This window comes from Passer montanus, unplaced genomic scaffold (assembly GCF_014805655.1).
Source record: "Passer montanus isolate IOZ18808 unplaced genomic scaffold, ASM1480565v1 scaffold149, whole genome shotgun sequence".
Classification (NCBI taxonomy): domain Eukaryota; kingdom Metazoa; phylum Chordata; class Aves; order Passeriformes; family Passeridae; genus Passer; species Passer montanus.
In genome coordinates this window covers 787,601-801,992 of record NW_024361940.1, presented here as the reverse complement: position 1 = coordinate 801,992, position 14,392 = coordinate 787,601, and the positions used below count along the sequence as shown (strand labels likewise).

The window sequence follows — 14,392 nt, the reverse complement described above, 5'->3', positions numbered from 1 at the left end:
ATCTGACCAGGCTTGCAGTTGGCCATTCACTGGAATGGCATTAAACAAAGGCTTTTGTTTAGCAGCAGGCTGAGTTTACACAGCTGAGGAAGGTGGATTGAAGTTGCCTGACTGACCCCTCTTGAAGCTCACACAATCTTTTTTGCTGACAGGGATGAGAGAGCAAGGGGGAGTTTGGGGTCAGTTGGCCCCTTAACATCTTCAGAGTCATAACTTACTTCTCAGCATGTGTCTGTCTGTAGCAAAAGTCACCACAGGTCTCATGCAAACATGAAAACATTGCTTTCAGTGTGACTTTTTGGGTCAAGGGTTGTGCCCAGGGGTTGCTTCTGATGGGAAGAGAAATGCTGGGGATAGAAACTCAATGTTTTGAGCAGAATTGAAAGAATTGAAAGCCACTCACCTTACAATATCTTTTTTCTCAAAATGTCATTATTTTTTTCACAAGGTAAACATTTCACCAGAACTGTCAGGGAAGAAACTATTCTTGTTTCTCAGTAAACCAAGCTTATATGCAACTTAAAAAAAATAAAAGAAAAAAGAAAAAAAGAAGAAAAAAAATTAAAAAAAAAAGTTGAGAGCTTCATTCCTATATTTCTGTACATCCTAATGAGCAATATGGGAGGAACATGTTGTTTTATGCATTGAAGTGCCCCTTCAGGCTCACCTGCATGCACAGTGCTACCACATCAAAAAACTGCTCTGTGCTTGCTGCTTTCACATGCTAGGTGGTATTTAGATAGCTGAGAGAATCAGGGCCAGGTTCTCAAGGGTGTTAAGTCACTTAGCTCACATCAGCCAGAACCTAAATTCACAAAGAGCCTTAGGTTCCTATGTCAAATTCCTCATAACTTTAGAGCAACTCTCTAGCTGCTTCCCAAGGTTTCCCAGGTACTGGTGTTGCTGAATTTGTTGCTGAATTCTGGTTTTTTTTGTTTTTTTGTTTTTTTTTTTTTTGCTGGACCCCAAGTGCCACTCTCAAGCTGAACACCCTTCAGCTGGTAAATCTCTGTTGGCCAGTTCTTAGAACAGGAAGCTGCAGCTGGTGACCTCCCAGGTCCTTCCAAACCAAGATTAATGTTCTCCCACAGCTCACAAATTTCTTTTGCATCTTTCTGGGATTACAATGAGCCTGAGGGTCTCTGTCATGACTTCCCACTATCACAGAGGTTCCTGCACTGTGAAGCAGGATTAGTTTTACTTGAGCTATCTCTGGGCAAGCATCTCTAGCATCCTACTGCTCTCAGGGTGTGCACTGGACTGCTCCTCTTCTACCATATCCTGCGCTGTTGTGTCCACCCAGTTCTAGACAGACCAAGGAGTAGAGGCTGGGACAAATACCATTGCCAATCAGAATGTTTTATTACAAAGGAGAGTAAAATATGAGATGCTAATTTGAAGAAAACATTTCTTTCTAGATAGAGGCAAAACTTGCACAAAAGCTGTCTTCCTGTGGTTAGACTTCTGTCATCTGTAGGTGATTCAGTTCAATTGATGAAAAAGCTGAGGATCAAAGCAATTTCTTCAGGATTTTCCTTCTGCATAATGGAAAGACCAAAACAAGTAAAAACTACAGAAGCAGCAGCAGCATATTATTCTCCGAGATTAGGATTCCTTAAGAGGAATCTATGGCCCAGAACATACATTTCAAATGAGTACCTTTACACAAATCCCCCACTGGAATATGTCATAAGTTTCAAAACAAGATGGATGGTCAGAGTCAACAATTGCACAGCATCTCCCTTGTCAGGAAAAGCATTTTATCTGCAGTTCCTAATCCACACTGAACCCAGTTATTTTTGAAGTGCAGGCCAAAATGGGTTATTCTGATCTACATGATTACGGGATTCACTTATTCCTTATTATTCTACATGTTTTTCATTGTGCTCCCAGAAAAAAACAAGTATCTTATCCTCTTATTGTTCTACAGCTGCTTGCCTGATACTTTCTGAGTCATTACCTCTTCTGGCACACATCTGATTTCAGCTGGAAGACAGGGAGCAGGGAGTGTTGTACTCTGAAAGGGCATATTCATCTGGAAAGAGGAAAGGAAGACATTTGTATGAGAGTGAGAAATCATTCTGACCCCAATCTATCTGCATCTGTCATTAACATGCTACAAAACAGAAGACATTTGATAAATTTTTTGGTAGACTCCCAGTTGCCAAGGCACCCAGTTGCAGGGCTGCACAGTCAGAGATCTGTGCACTCTGACCATGTTTGTCAGGACACATCATTGCTGTCACCATGCAAGACGTGGCTCAGGTGGCAGAAAATGCACTCCAGGTCAGTTCTCTGACTGCTGCTGCTGCTGCTAATCTGCTAGGATTCAGTTCAAGAAAGGTGATCAGGCATTTAGTTTTCTAGTTCTAGTTACTTAAACTCCTTTTTTGTAAGTGGGACTGTCATTCATGCTTAATATATAAATTCCACCAAGGAAGATCTTTTTGCTGCAGCCTACAATGACGATATTAAGTAAAAACATTAGCTAATGCAGTTCAGGGAAGTCAGGAACACTGCTGCTTTTGAGTTATTGATTTTAACCATCATGTCCAAACTGTTGAAAGAAAGTGGAACCACGTCTTTTTGTATGTGTTTTGTAAGAAAGAAGCTCTCATGTATCACTTTCTTATCTGCTTTATGCTGAAATGAAGAAAGAAATGTAAGCATGGGAGGGCAGGAGCTGTTTATGCTCTGTAAAACCTTTGCAGTCTAGCAATCAAAACCAGCAGAATGGCTAAGTGGGTCTCTCCTTGTCCCTCCTTTGTCACAGGTTTTCCTGAGACCTGCTGGATCACCTACCTGTTTCATAATAATCATATATGTGCACAGGCACCGGTTTGATGTCTGAGACAGGCAGGCTTTGCTCCACACTGAAGGAGAAGCTGATTTCCTTCTGGGAGACCTGGAAATGGCAAAACAAGAAGATGCATCAGAACTTATCATAACTATCCCTGAGGCTAAGGTTGAACAGTTTGAACAGATTAATTTCTGAATCAGACTGTGAGACAATGTGCTATTCTACAGTTCCCTCCAGTTTGTAAACTTGATGTGAAATCAGATTATTGTTTAAAAGCTGTTGCTAGATATGTTTTGCTGCTAAAATTATGTGTTCTTTTCTTTTCGCCTCCTCCTATTTCCATTGCCAATTACCCCAGCCTATATTCACTGTTAGTGTGGTTTTCAGCACTTCAGCATTCATCCTGTATTAGAAATTTGCGGTTAGTTTCTTTCCTTGCCCTTTCCCAGCTAAAATCACCTCCAGTACCCCTAAGAATCTTCCTACTTTTTTCCCTTTAATTGCTTTGATCACAATATCTACATTATCCCCTGTGATGTTGTATTGAGTGTAGTACCTTTACATCTTTAAGGCATGGATATTGTTAATATGCTATTAATAAGATTTTCCTTTTATCTGGGAGCCTGTTTTAGACTTCCAGTTTTATTAAACTGAAAGGAAACTTCCCAAACTTACTTTCTGAAGGTAGAAGAGTACATGATTGTTCTTGATGTCTACACGATCCACAACGGAATTCTCGAACTGAAGCTTTAAAAAAAGGCAAAATACAGCAATGTTAGCACGGGAGACTTGCCAAGGAGACTTACAGATTCCTCAGCAAAATGCGTTTAAAACGGCTGCCGTGCTCCTTTTATGCCACCCCGCCATCTAGTCGCCAAAAAAAGAAATGCAGGTTCAGTGTTTTTATATCCTGACGCGTGCAGACCACTCAGAGTGGTAAACAGTTCCACCAGCCAGTTTTGGTACTTGTGACTTCCATCATCAACCTAAGAATTCTCTCATTTCAAAGAGAATTTATAATTAATTTCTGCAGCTCAAGCTGACTCACTGGCTAGTCCACTGTAGGTTTTAAATAAAAGTTTAAAAATATTTAGAAAAGAATGTGAACAAAATTATTTTAATATCAAAACATAGAAACCGAAAATATTCCAAACTTTAAAAAACAGCTATTTTCCCCCAAGTGTATATGAAGACGAGGAGGATGCCAAACAGAATAGCATCTCAACAGAAAAAATCTTCCAAAGAAAATTTATTAATTTCATACAGTTCTAGCCAAAAAAATTCAGGCCTAAACACTGAATGATTATAAATACACAAAGGTATGAGCAGACTCTACCAAGAATTTCATTCTTCTTTTTATATGCTCGAAAATTACAGCTCATGACTTGAAGGTAACTCATATATTGTGAACCTAAATTGCATTAGAAACCTAAATGAGGTGCTTACCAGTGTTGTCCCCACAATTGTCATAATGATAATCAAATTTCTGGATAGTAAAGGAGGAGGAGGATCAAAAAAGGACCTCCTTTTTTTAGGCTGTTTGTTAAACTATAGAGGAAGAAATAACCCTTTTCAAAGGGATAATAATGCAAAATGCCAATTAAAGCAATTTAACTATGGCAGAAGTATTTCTCACATGGATTCTGTCAGGCTGTATGACTACAGACTCATGCACATAGACACTAAGGAGCACAGGGAAACCCCAGTAACCTGAGCAGAGCCACTGGAGCCCTCTCACCCTCTTCCCCTTGGTTGCCACAGGGCAGTGACCAGCCCATTGTCAGAGTGTGAGACCCACCAGAGGAGTCAGCAGCAGAATATCCCCAGATCACCTTGCAGACTGAAGGGGAATGCTGCCTACCGACCCTGTGGCTGAGTATGGGATGCTGGGACTCAAGAAAGAGGTTTTTATGGGGTGTTTAGGGGTAGAACCAGAAGTAACAAAGAGAGGGATAAAATCCAGTTGGAAGGCAAAAGGGTGGGAAATGAGATAAAAGAGGCCAGCTGCACATGAACAGGTTGGTGGTCAGCACACTTGTCTGCCCTGGTCACCACAGCCTCTCCTGCCTTCTTATTATCTCTGTTCCTTGCAGTTTTCCAGGGTGAAAGGCTCTCTATTCTGTGTGAACGTGTGTGCAGGGAGTGCAAGTCACTGAAGACAGGATCAGAGATCACAGGGACAGTGTGCCTGGAGTGCCAGCATCCTGGCAACAGCAGGCTACAGGCTTGTAGTGATGGGGGTATGTATGTCAGCATGTGCTCACTAGTGATAAACTCGAATAGCAGCCAGCTACTGAGTCAGGCATAAACCTGACCCAAATGCTGGAGACACCAGAGGATTCAAGACAGCTACCAAAGGTACCAGAGTGTCTGAGCCTGTTTCTAGAGAAACTATACAGTCCTGGAGGTGGACATTGGTCTGGAGCAGTGAGTGGAGACCTATTTGCACATCTCTGTGTTTATGTGTCTGTTTGACATCACTGTGAAACCAGAGGACCCCAGCTCACCTGCTGCGTGTTTAAGAATGCTCATAGAGGCCCTCACCATGCATGAATGTGGGTGATGGGGACCCCAGTTTCAGGCACTGAAGGAGGGCTCAGGCCTTGAAGGAGGCACATGTCCAGGTGTCAGCATCTCAGGAGAGCAAGGGTCCAGGGGCAGCTGCTGGGCAGACTGATTGCCTGAGGCCAGCTACTGTGAGGAGCCACACTGTGTATTTGCATGTATATATGTTCTTGTGTATATTTATGTATTTATTTATCTTTTTCACAAATTAGATTTTCATCTGATGAGGCAGAAAAAAGGAAGAGGATAAGGCCATTTGTGCTATCTTTTTTTGTGGAAGTGCTGTCTTTCTACTGATCTGTGTGGCACATATACTATGTACATATGGCTATATATGTGCAGTGTGTATGTCTGCTTATTGGGAATATACACTGAACTTTGCTGTTGGTTGGACCTAGGGATATGAAGTCTTAGCTCTCCTGGGCTAATCTCCTGGATTTGGTAACTCCTAACAGATTTGTCTTCAACATATAAACGGCTACAAATTTGAAGCCCAGAGAATGTGAGAGCTATGGGCTATGCCCACAGACTTCGCAGTAGTCCCATAGGCTCAGATTTGCTAATCAGAAACTATGTTTATCAACTTCCTATGTTCTTAGGATTTATCATTCACATTGGTACCATTTTTTACCTTTTTCAGGGAAGATTCTTCAGGAACAAATCCTGAGAGCATTTTCACATCAATAATAGCCATGTTGGAGACGTTGCGGTTTCCTATGTAACTAAAATCAGAGAAGTTCTGTTAGTCTGGTCTGCAAATGGAAAGGAGACCAGTGAATGACATTTTTAGCTTCCAATAATCCCATTTTTCTTCCAACAGCTGCAGAGCAGCAGTTAAATGCCTGTACTTAGGTCCTTTCTTGGATGCTTTACCAAACTGTGAATGCAAGGGGGTAGGTCAGTAAAAGGAAGTTACCTGGCAGAAAGGAGGAGGTCAAACTTTGGTGGATAGTTGCCTGTGCAAGACACATTTGCTGTTCTTATAGACAGAGAGAACCCTGCAGCTTTTTGTGGCAAGTGGATGTTGTATCTCAGGGTGGTCTGAAAGAGAGAAAGTGTGGGATGGTCATAGATGTAAAGGAGAGCATGACATAAGGGGAGGAATAAAGCATGGAGAGCCGCCCCCCTGCTTAGTTCCCAGAGGGTGGTGCTGGGTTCCCACCTTGCTTACCTGCAGATAGACACAGCCAGTGCCATTCACCTCCATGCTGTAACTCCCTGGAATAGTGGGTAAGGACGCCTGCTGCAGTAAGAAGCGGTTCTTGTCGTTCACCTGGAAAATCTTACTGGGAGTCTCCATGAAGTGGACTTGGACCGTATTAAGATTTTTTTTGGAGAAGGTGAGATATCCATACTGGGATAAAGCTTGGAGAGCAACCACAGTGTCCTGAAAAGAATAACATGATCCCCAATTAGATACCCAGGTATAAGATGGTGTGTGAGGTTAGCGCAGCTCCTGTTTCCCTGATGCCTTGTCAGTACTGATGGATGCAGGGGGCTTTGCAAAGAGCCAAGGAGACAAGACACAAGTTCTTGAAGAACTCGTCCGTGTGGACAGAAAGCTGTTCCTAAGCCACTAATGTGCTCTGGTGACCAATAAGTCCATCTGTGGTGCATTAGGAAGGGCTTTGACAGCAGGTGGAGGGAGTTGATAGTGCCCCTCTACTCAGCCCTAGGGAGGAGTATCTGGAGTGCTGTGTCTAGTCTGGGCTCCTCAGTACAGCAGAGACATGGAGCTCCTGGAGCAAGTCCAGAGGAGCACCATGACAAGAATGATTAAGGGACTGGATCCTCTCTTACAGGGAAAGGCTGACAGGACTGGGCCTGTTCAGCCTTGAGAAGAGACCACTGAGAGGGCATCCCACAAATATCTGAAGGGAGGATGTCCAGAGAATGGATCCAGGCTCTTCTTGCTGGTGCTGAGCAATAGAAGAAGAGACAATGGGCAGAAACTGGTGCCTGAACATGAGGAAGAACTTCATCACTGTGCAGGTGACTGAGCACTGGAACAGGTTACCTTGAGAGGTTGTGGAGTCTCCCTCACTGGAGATGTTCAAGAGCTGTCTGGACACAATCCTATGCCATGTGCTCTGGGGTGGCCCTGCATGAGCAGGGAGGTTGGACCAAATGACCCACTGTGGTCACTTCCAGCCTGACCCATTCTGGATTCTGTGATTCTGGAGCAACGGATTTTAATTATTACAGAAGACGTTGGGATAATGTTGTGTCAGCAGTGACTGCTGCCCATGGCTAACTTGGAATTCAGGTAAATTCTCATTGCTTAAAACCAAATTATGTGTGAAGCTATGCAGATCATGGTGTGCCTTTGACAAGGCAACTCATGAAAGCACTAGTTATCCAGTATTCCTCAAATCCATGTGCAGTCAGACAGATTATTTGTCATTTATGAAGATTCAGCTTGCAGACTGCACTGCTCCAAGACACTTTCTTTTTACCACAACCAGTTGTTACCTGGCTGGAGGAAAAGCCACCATATGGATTCTGTTGTTTGATAAGCCAGTACACAACGCGAGAAATATAAGACAAGTCTTCTGGAGTGAGGTTGGCTCTGTTGAGCAGAGCCAGGAGGACATAACTGGTCATTTCAATCTCAGCAGAAGGGGCACGTGAATAGAAGTCAGAGAAACGTTCTGCTGGTGGCTTGTTTTCTCTCTGCCAGTGAACAGACCCACCTGAAAACAGAGAAGTAGGGTGTAAAATGCATGGAAAAACCAAGGTTTTTTAGATCTTGGTGTCCTGAACTGGGCAAATTTTACTTCTGAGCTGGAAAAGGAAACAGGAAGGGATGGAAAGGGAATTAATAAAAGTAGGCTGTATATGACAAAGAGGGATTGAAGAGAAGGCAGTATAGTAGAAGGATGCAAAGGCAGTTGCAAACAAGAGCACGTGACATAGCCAAGGGAAGTAGGTTTGTTCAGCATTACAAGAGGAAACTAATTGAAAAATTAGGTACAATCTTTCAATACCTTGGACTGAGACATGCAAGAGACTCTCTCTCCCCCTAAATTATTTCAAAATTTCATAGACCACACCAGAGCTCAAACTTTTGTGAAGCCAAAAGAGACAGACAGAAAAACTTGTAGAGATAAATTCAGTAGCTTAGCAGGCATGAAAGGCAAGGGAAGGGAGAGCATTCCTGACAAAACTGTGCATCAGAAGAGCTCACATGAACCAACAGGTTCCATCAGCTGCACTGCCTCTGCCATGGCCGTGCTGCACTTACCAGCCCTGACAGCTGCCCTGTCCAGCTGTTCAAGGATGAACTGGTGTCTTTCCTCTCTGCCAGCTAAGCCATAAACATAGGCAAGGAGGGCCTGGTTGTACAGGTTGTGCACCCCACTGTTAAATGCAGTCTCCAAACAGTTCATGCCACTCCGAACGACGGGATGCTGGTAATGCAAAACACAGTGGGGTGTCAGGTACTTGGATTTGTGTCTCCACACAATACTTTTTAAATACTTCCATCATTGCTTAAGCTGCAATCTCTGATTCTTCATGCTAGAAATATACAGAATCCTTGGCATGTTTAAGGGCCTACAGAGCACTGTAAAAAAATGCCTTTCCAGTCATTCTGCCTCCTTTCTAAATTTATTTAGAGGCTGCATGGCCAAAATAAGAGAGCACGGATTCTTTTCCTGACTCATGAGATGAGCCTATTCAATTGAAACTTTTGTCCCTTGGTTGCTTTAGCAATAAAATGTGGACCATTTTTACAGACCTATGTAAAGTGCATTGAGACCTCATGATTAAGCAGGCTCTCTCAAATGGATATTGCTCATTTCCTAGATATAGCTACCAAGGTAACTTTTCAGACCTTTTAGCCTTATTGACTATCTCTGTGAACTCTTCTTCCTCTCAGACATCACCAGCACACTACTAACCATGTTGTGTCTCTGCAGCTTCATTAAACATGCGACACCAGGTTTTGGAGCTACTTAGGAAGGTATTGGAAACTAAATTCATGTTGCTATAGAACTGTTTGATTCTGCACAATGTTTTCATCCTGTTGGTCTTGTGTACTTTGATGATGGCCCCATGAATGAGGGATGTTCAAAAAAACAGCACATCTAGAATGGGTTTGTCAGATTTGGAACAATTCTCCTCCTCCCCATTATATAAAGAACAAAGTCGGCATAAAAACAAGGTCACAAGGATATGCAGGAAATACATTACAGAGAACAGAACTTGACTCTCATTTCCCAATGCCTAGTACTACAACCAGCAGCTCATAGTTTCCTTTCATTATTAAAATTTCCACAGGGAAGTTGGAACTAAATGTTCAATGTCTGAGTTTGTGGACTTGTAGAAGATTTGGATAGCTTGAACTTTGGACTGGGCAAATTCAGAAAAAATTTCAAAGTGGACTTTGGATGGAGTGGGCAAATTCAGTCTGGATTTTGCATCAACTTAGACTACCATTGTCTAAAACAGCTGGATTCCTCAGAGCTGTTTCAAGTGAATCCATAGGCACTGGATATGTAACTGAATTGTAACACTCATTAAATACTTGCAGGGGACTGCAGGGTTCTGAAAATGACTGTCTACAATCAACTACTGTCCTACAAACAGTATTTGAGTTCCTCATTGTAAAGGAAAGCTGATGTGAGGACTGTGACTTGAGCAGTTTGACAGATGTCTGACTGGGCTAACAGCACCAAAAACCTACTGCAGCAGAGTGTCCAGCCTCCAGCAATGATGCCACAACATAGGCTGTGAGGGAGTATTCAGTTTCTTCTCCACCCTGATGAAAAACAAGCAAAGAACTGGTTAAGACTAATGTCCTAGAAATAAACAATATATGAATTAATTGATAGTTCATATATCAGTCAGATTTGAGATCAACAGTAATTTCTGTCTCCCTGTGTGCACAGGAACAAGAAAGATCAAGATCACATAGGATAAAGCCAAAGTAATTGACTGCATCTTGACTTTCCTACTTGTGTCATATAGCAGACAACAGTTTGTGGCTGAGCGCAAAATGCAGTGGTGGAAAATAAAACCTGAGAATTAGAAAGTTCTACTTGTTCTTACCTCATCATCAAGAGCACACATAAGAATCATGCCCTGCTTGTGTAGGAGACACATGAGATAACACTACTAAGAAGAGTAAGGGTGTGGTGAAGAGTAAGCTTGTGTCTTATCCAAATAAATCCAGACAAGACTGGAAGTTTGTGGCTATACTTATCTCAGTTACCTTCAAAGCATTGTTGAAATGTGACCCAGCATTTTCAAAGCAGCCATCTGACTTCTGCTTGCTTGCCAGCCAGATCAAAGTTTGGGACTGGACGTTGTCATCGATGTAGATGTAGCGTTTGGCTTGCTCCAGTGACTTGTACACAAAGGCAGTGAGCCTACAGGTGATCCAGAAAAGCAAGGACATTTACCAGTGCACAGGATGTGCATAGAAAATGACATAAAAAGAACTTAATAATGTTTGAGGTAAAAGAAGAAAGTGTTTTCTAAGTCTTAAATAAATAATATACATAAAATCCTAATACTAAAAATCTACCTGATATGTCTCCATTACTGTGCTGAACCATTATTTTAGAGCAGTGGTAAAGTATAGACACAGCTTGCAAATGTTTAGCAAATTCTAGTCTTAGTTAATTGAATTATGAAACAAACCAGGTTGGAAGGGACCTTTGGAAGTCTCCTCTTCAACCACCTGCTTAAACTACAGCAAATTTCAGAGCTGTATCAGGCTGCTCAGTCTTTTGTCCAGTCATGTGAAAGTCTCTAGGGAAGAGATATCCACATCCTCTCTGGGCATTTGTCTCAGTGCTACAGCCTTCTCCTGGGGAAGATTTTATTCCTTCTACTCACTTGGAGTTGTCTCTGTAGCAATTTGAGTAAGGACAAACTCTTGCCCTTACTCTGTGCAGCTCCAGCAAGAGTCTGACTCTGTATTTCCACAGTCCCCATCTAGGCAACAGAGAAGTTTACCCAGGTCTCCCATTAGTTTCTTCTTCTACAGGCTAAACAAACCCAGATCCTTCAGTTTCCTGTTGAACATTATGTACTCCAGCTTCAACCATCATACCACCCTTTGGTTACCCACTTTCCAGTTATTAATTTCTCCTTTATTAGGGGATCCAAATCAATTGAACTATATTTAGTCTATTAAAAATAAGAATCACTGAATACTTGCATCTTTTTTCAAAGTCTAAATAACCTGTGCCAGGGAAATAGAAAGTGCCATCACTTACCATACACTCCCTTCCCTGTCTCGTAACCCAAAGGAGCTGTAGGATCCATCCCGGTGTTTGTATGATAGCTGTTTCTGATAGCCTGAAAACACAATGAAGAAGACACGTTTTCTAATTCCAGAAAAGGATTTGTTCTGCTGTTTGTTCAACTGAAGCAGTAAGACTTTTGGATTTAGTATCAGGTAATGTATATCTGATGAATAATGCCAACCACTAGGAATTCCAGCTGCTTTTACTCCTGGAAGAATGACATGCTGCTTTTGGGGTGCTCTCATTGCCTGCTCCTGTGCAATTATTGTGGTACTGGAATTCAGAGATCAGTGCTCACCATGTACAGCTGAAGAGTTCAAGGCAAACAATCATAATACTAGATCACAGGATCACAGTTTATTTTGAGTTGGAAGGGACCAACAATGGTCAACAAATCCACCTCTTAACCATGCAAAGACCACCTTTTAACTCCAAAAATCACACCATCTGCCTGATAGCATTGTCCAAATGCTTCTTAAATTCTGTCAGGCTTGGTCCTGTGAGCATTTCCCTAGGGAAGAAGACGGAAGAATCTGAAAACCTCTTACCTCTGGATAAATAACCAGTACCCCTGACTCTAATCTCTTCAGTCAGCTGCCCAGTCTTATTCAGATAATCCAGGGCATAGATGTTGGGTGTGAACAAGGCCATGTTCTGTTCTCCACAGCCATAGGGCATATGGAGCAGGTTATCTATGTTCCGCAGGGCTGTGCCCAAAATGTCTCCTGAAGAGTGAAAAATGTAAGAAGTCAGCCCAGTTCAGACATGTTTTTATTACATAGCATTATACATTGCTCTATACTTTCTTATTATGAACCCAAGGGCAATGACTAATATAGAGTAATCATAGTAACCAAAGACACATCATAGAAGAAAAGTGCTGAGCTGTCACAATTTTTCATTTCTTATCTGGATGATGGACACCTGAGAGAAACTGAGAATTTGAGAGAAAAAAATGAGCACCAATACTGGCTGGCACGGCTATAAGTCCTTGGAAGGCTTAGATTTCCCTGCCCTTTACAACCTGCTTCCTGTTTTTGCATGTACTTGTGAACATGTTGTGAATGTGTTGCCAACAGGCTGTGGAGGCTGTAATTGTACAGCATCACACAGACACAGACAAACAGACACCTCACACAGACATGGGCACCCAAAGCAACTGTGTTCAGAAAACAATCTGAGTTCAGAACATCAAAAAATTTTCACTGAAGAGAGCCCTCAAGTCTTACTAATGACTTTCAGATTAATAGAGTCGATTGGGACCTGAAACTTTTATTCTATGGGAACTTATTGACTTACAAATGTTTTTCATTATGCAATGTGATAAACTTGAAATTATGCAGTCAGCAAAGTTCTGAAGATTTCTTTCCAGGAAATTACGATAATTTTTTTTCAAAGAAGTCTGCCTTATGCTACTTTTCATTTGAATTAGCTGTTTTACTACATTGAACTGGATATGCTAATGCAGTATAATCTGAAATGCAATATAAATGAAAATTATTGGACCATTTTGTCCTCTCTTGATATGAGAGAATTGTGAGCAAATTTTGCCTCCCACTGCCATTTTGCAAAGTAGAAAACTTACTTTCTAAAATCAGGAATAATTATTTCTTCAACTTTACATAAGGTTTGTGTGTGAATACATGATGGCACTTGGTGCAGCACAAGGGAAACACCATTTTGCATTCAGTATAAGTACTAAACTTACCAATGACAGAAAAATAAGCTCTGGCTGATCCCTGCACTAGGTTTCTTGGCAAGCTGAGAGACACTTGTTCAGAAATCATTTTGCCTGATGGGAAAATGTGAAAAGAAGAATTATTGTTTTTTTACAGAAGTCTTGACTATTATAGTGTTCATTCTGGAAAACGCCAGAGGCTTGCCAAATGAGCCAAAAGTATATGAAAATCCCAAATTTCAGCCTAGCATCCTGACCCTGTGTCCTAGTCACCCTAGGACACCCTGAATATCCCTTTCCTCCCCCACAAGGGTCTCCAGCTTTGTAGGACAAGATCTACAAGACAGTGAAGCAGTTCCACTTAACTCCCTGGAATGAATGAATGAATGAATGAATGAATGAATGAATGAATGAATGAACTTGCCTTACCTTTTGCGCAGACAAGGGAGCTCTGAGTCAACTCCTTTTTAATGCCTTCAGGCTGTTTTATTGCAATGAAGTGGCCAGGAAAAGAAAGAAAAGTTCAGAACATCACCATGAAATGATGACATTTAGCAGTAAGACAGTATGTGAATGTGGCTATCCAGGCCATGCACCTCTTGTACTCAGTCCTATCCTAGCTCCACTAGAATATCTCTTGGTCCATGGCTCCCTCTCTTACCCAAGAGCCTTTCCAGAGCACCTTCCTACTCAAAAAGCAGTTAAAAAAGTAGGTATTTCCAGCCTCTGAGAGGGACCCTGTCCAATTAATGCTATGTAGCTGTTGCTTTATGATGCTTAAGATAAACCCTTTTCTTTTTATATCTTCCCTCCTCCCTAGTATTTGAGTCATGTGCAAAAGGTGCTTAAAAGAAAGGTCTGGAATATCTTCCCTTCTGGCACCATGAGCTGTCAGGACATGTGCTCATGGTCCCAAGAAGGAGCCAGTGGGAGGAGGATGGTGGATACTGTGACCAGCATGATTTCATTCTTATTTTGATATGGAGAAGACTACTGTACTCCCTCCTCACTGTGCTGCACTCCCTCCCTCCTAACAGCTTCTAACCCCCAGCCACAGGAATTCCAGTTTCCACCAGGCAGAAAGCACCTTCA

The 14,392-nt window shown here is 42.0% G+C and overlaps 1 protein-coding gene across 3 annotated transcripts in view; it reads right to left on the bottom strand.

Annotated features, from left to right (window-relative positions):
- Positions 1 to 1,374: 1,374 nt before the first annotated feature.
- Positions 1,375 to 14,392, bottom strand: part of LOC120498411 (ovostatin-like) — a 47,934-nt gene continuing 34,916 nt past the window's right edge. For all 3 annotated transcript variants that reach the window (XM_039701086.1, XM_039701087.1, XM_039701085.1), the window contains exons 22-36: positions 13,730 to 13,781; positions 13,331 to 13,414; positions 12,171 to 12,347; positions 11,593 to 11,674; positions 10,581 to 10,737; positions 10,053 to 10,127; positions 8,610 to 8,775; positions 7,838 to 8,058; positions 6,537 to 6,752; positions 6,282 to 6,406; positions 5,997 to 6,087; positions 3,476 to 3,547; positions 2,803 to 2,905; positions 1,961 to 2,035; positions 1,375 to 1,538 (exon numbers count right to left, since the gene is read on the bottom strand). In XM_039701086.1, the coding sequence (XP_039557020.1) occupies positions 1,983 to 2,035; positions 2,803 to 2,905; positions 3,476 to 3,547; positions 5,997 to 6,087; positions 6,282 to 6,406; positions 6,537 to 6,752; positions 7,838 to 8,058; positions 8,610 to 8,775; positions 10,053 to 10,127; positions 10,581 to 10,737; positions 11,593 to 11,674; positions 12,171 to 12,347; positions 13,331 to 13,414; positions 13,730 to 13,781 (1,674 nt within the window). In that variant the 3' untranslated portion in view covers positions 1,375 to 1,538; positions 1,961 to 1,982. The remainder of the gene's footprint in view (positions 1,539 to 1,960; positions 2,036 to 2,802; positions 2,906 to 3,475; positions 3,548 to 5,996; positions 6,088 to 6,281; positions 6,407 to 6,536; positions 6,753 to 7,837; positions 8,059 to 8,609; positions 8,776 to 10,052; positions 10,128 to 10,580; positions 10,738 to 11,592; positions 11,675 to 12,170; positions 12,348 to 13,330; positions 13,415 to 13,729; positions 13,782 to 14,392) is intronic.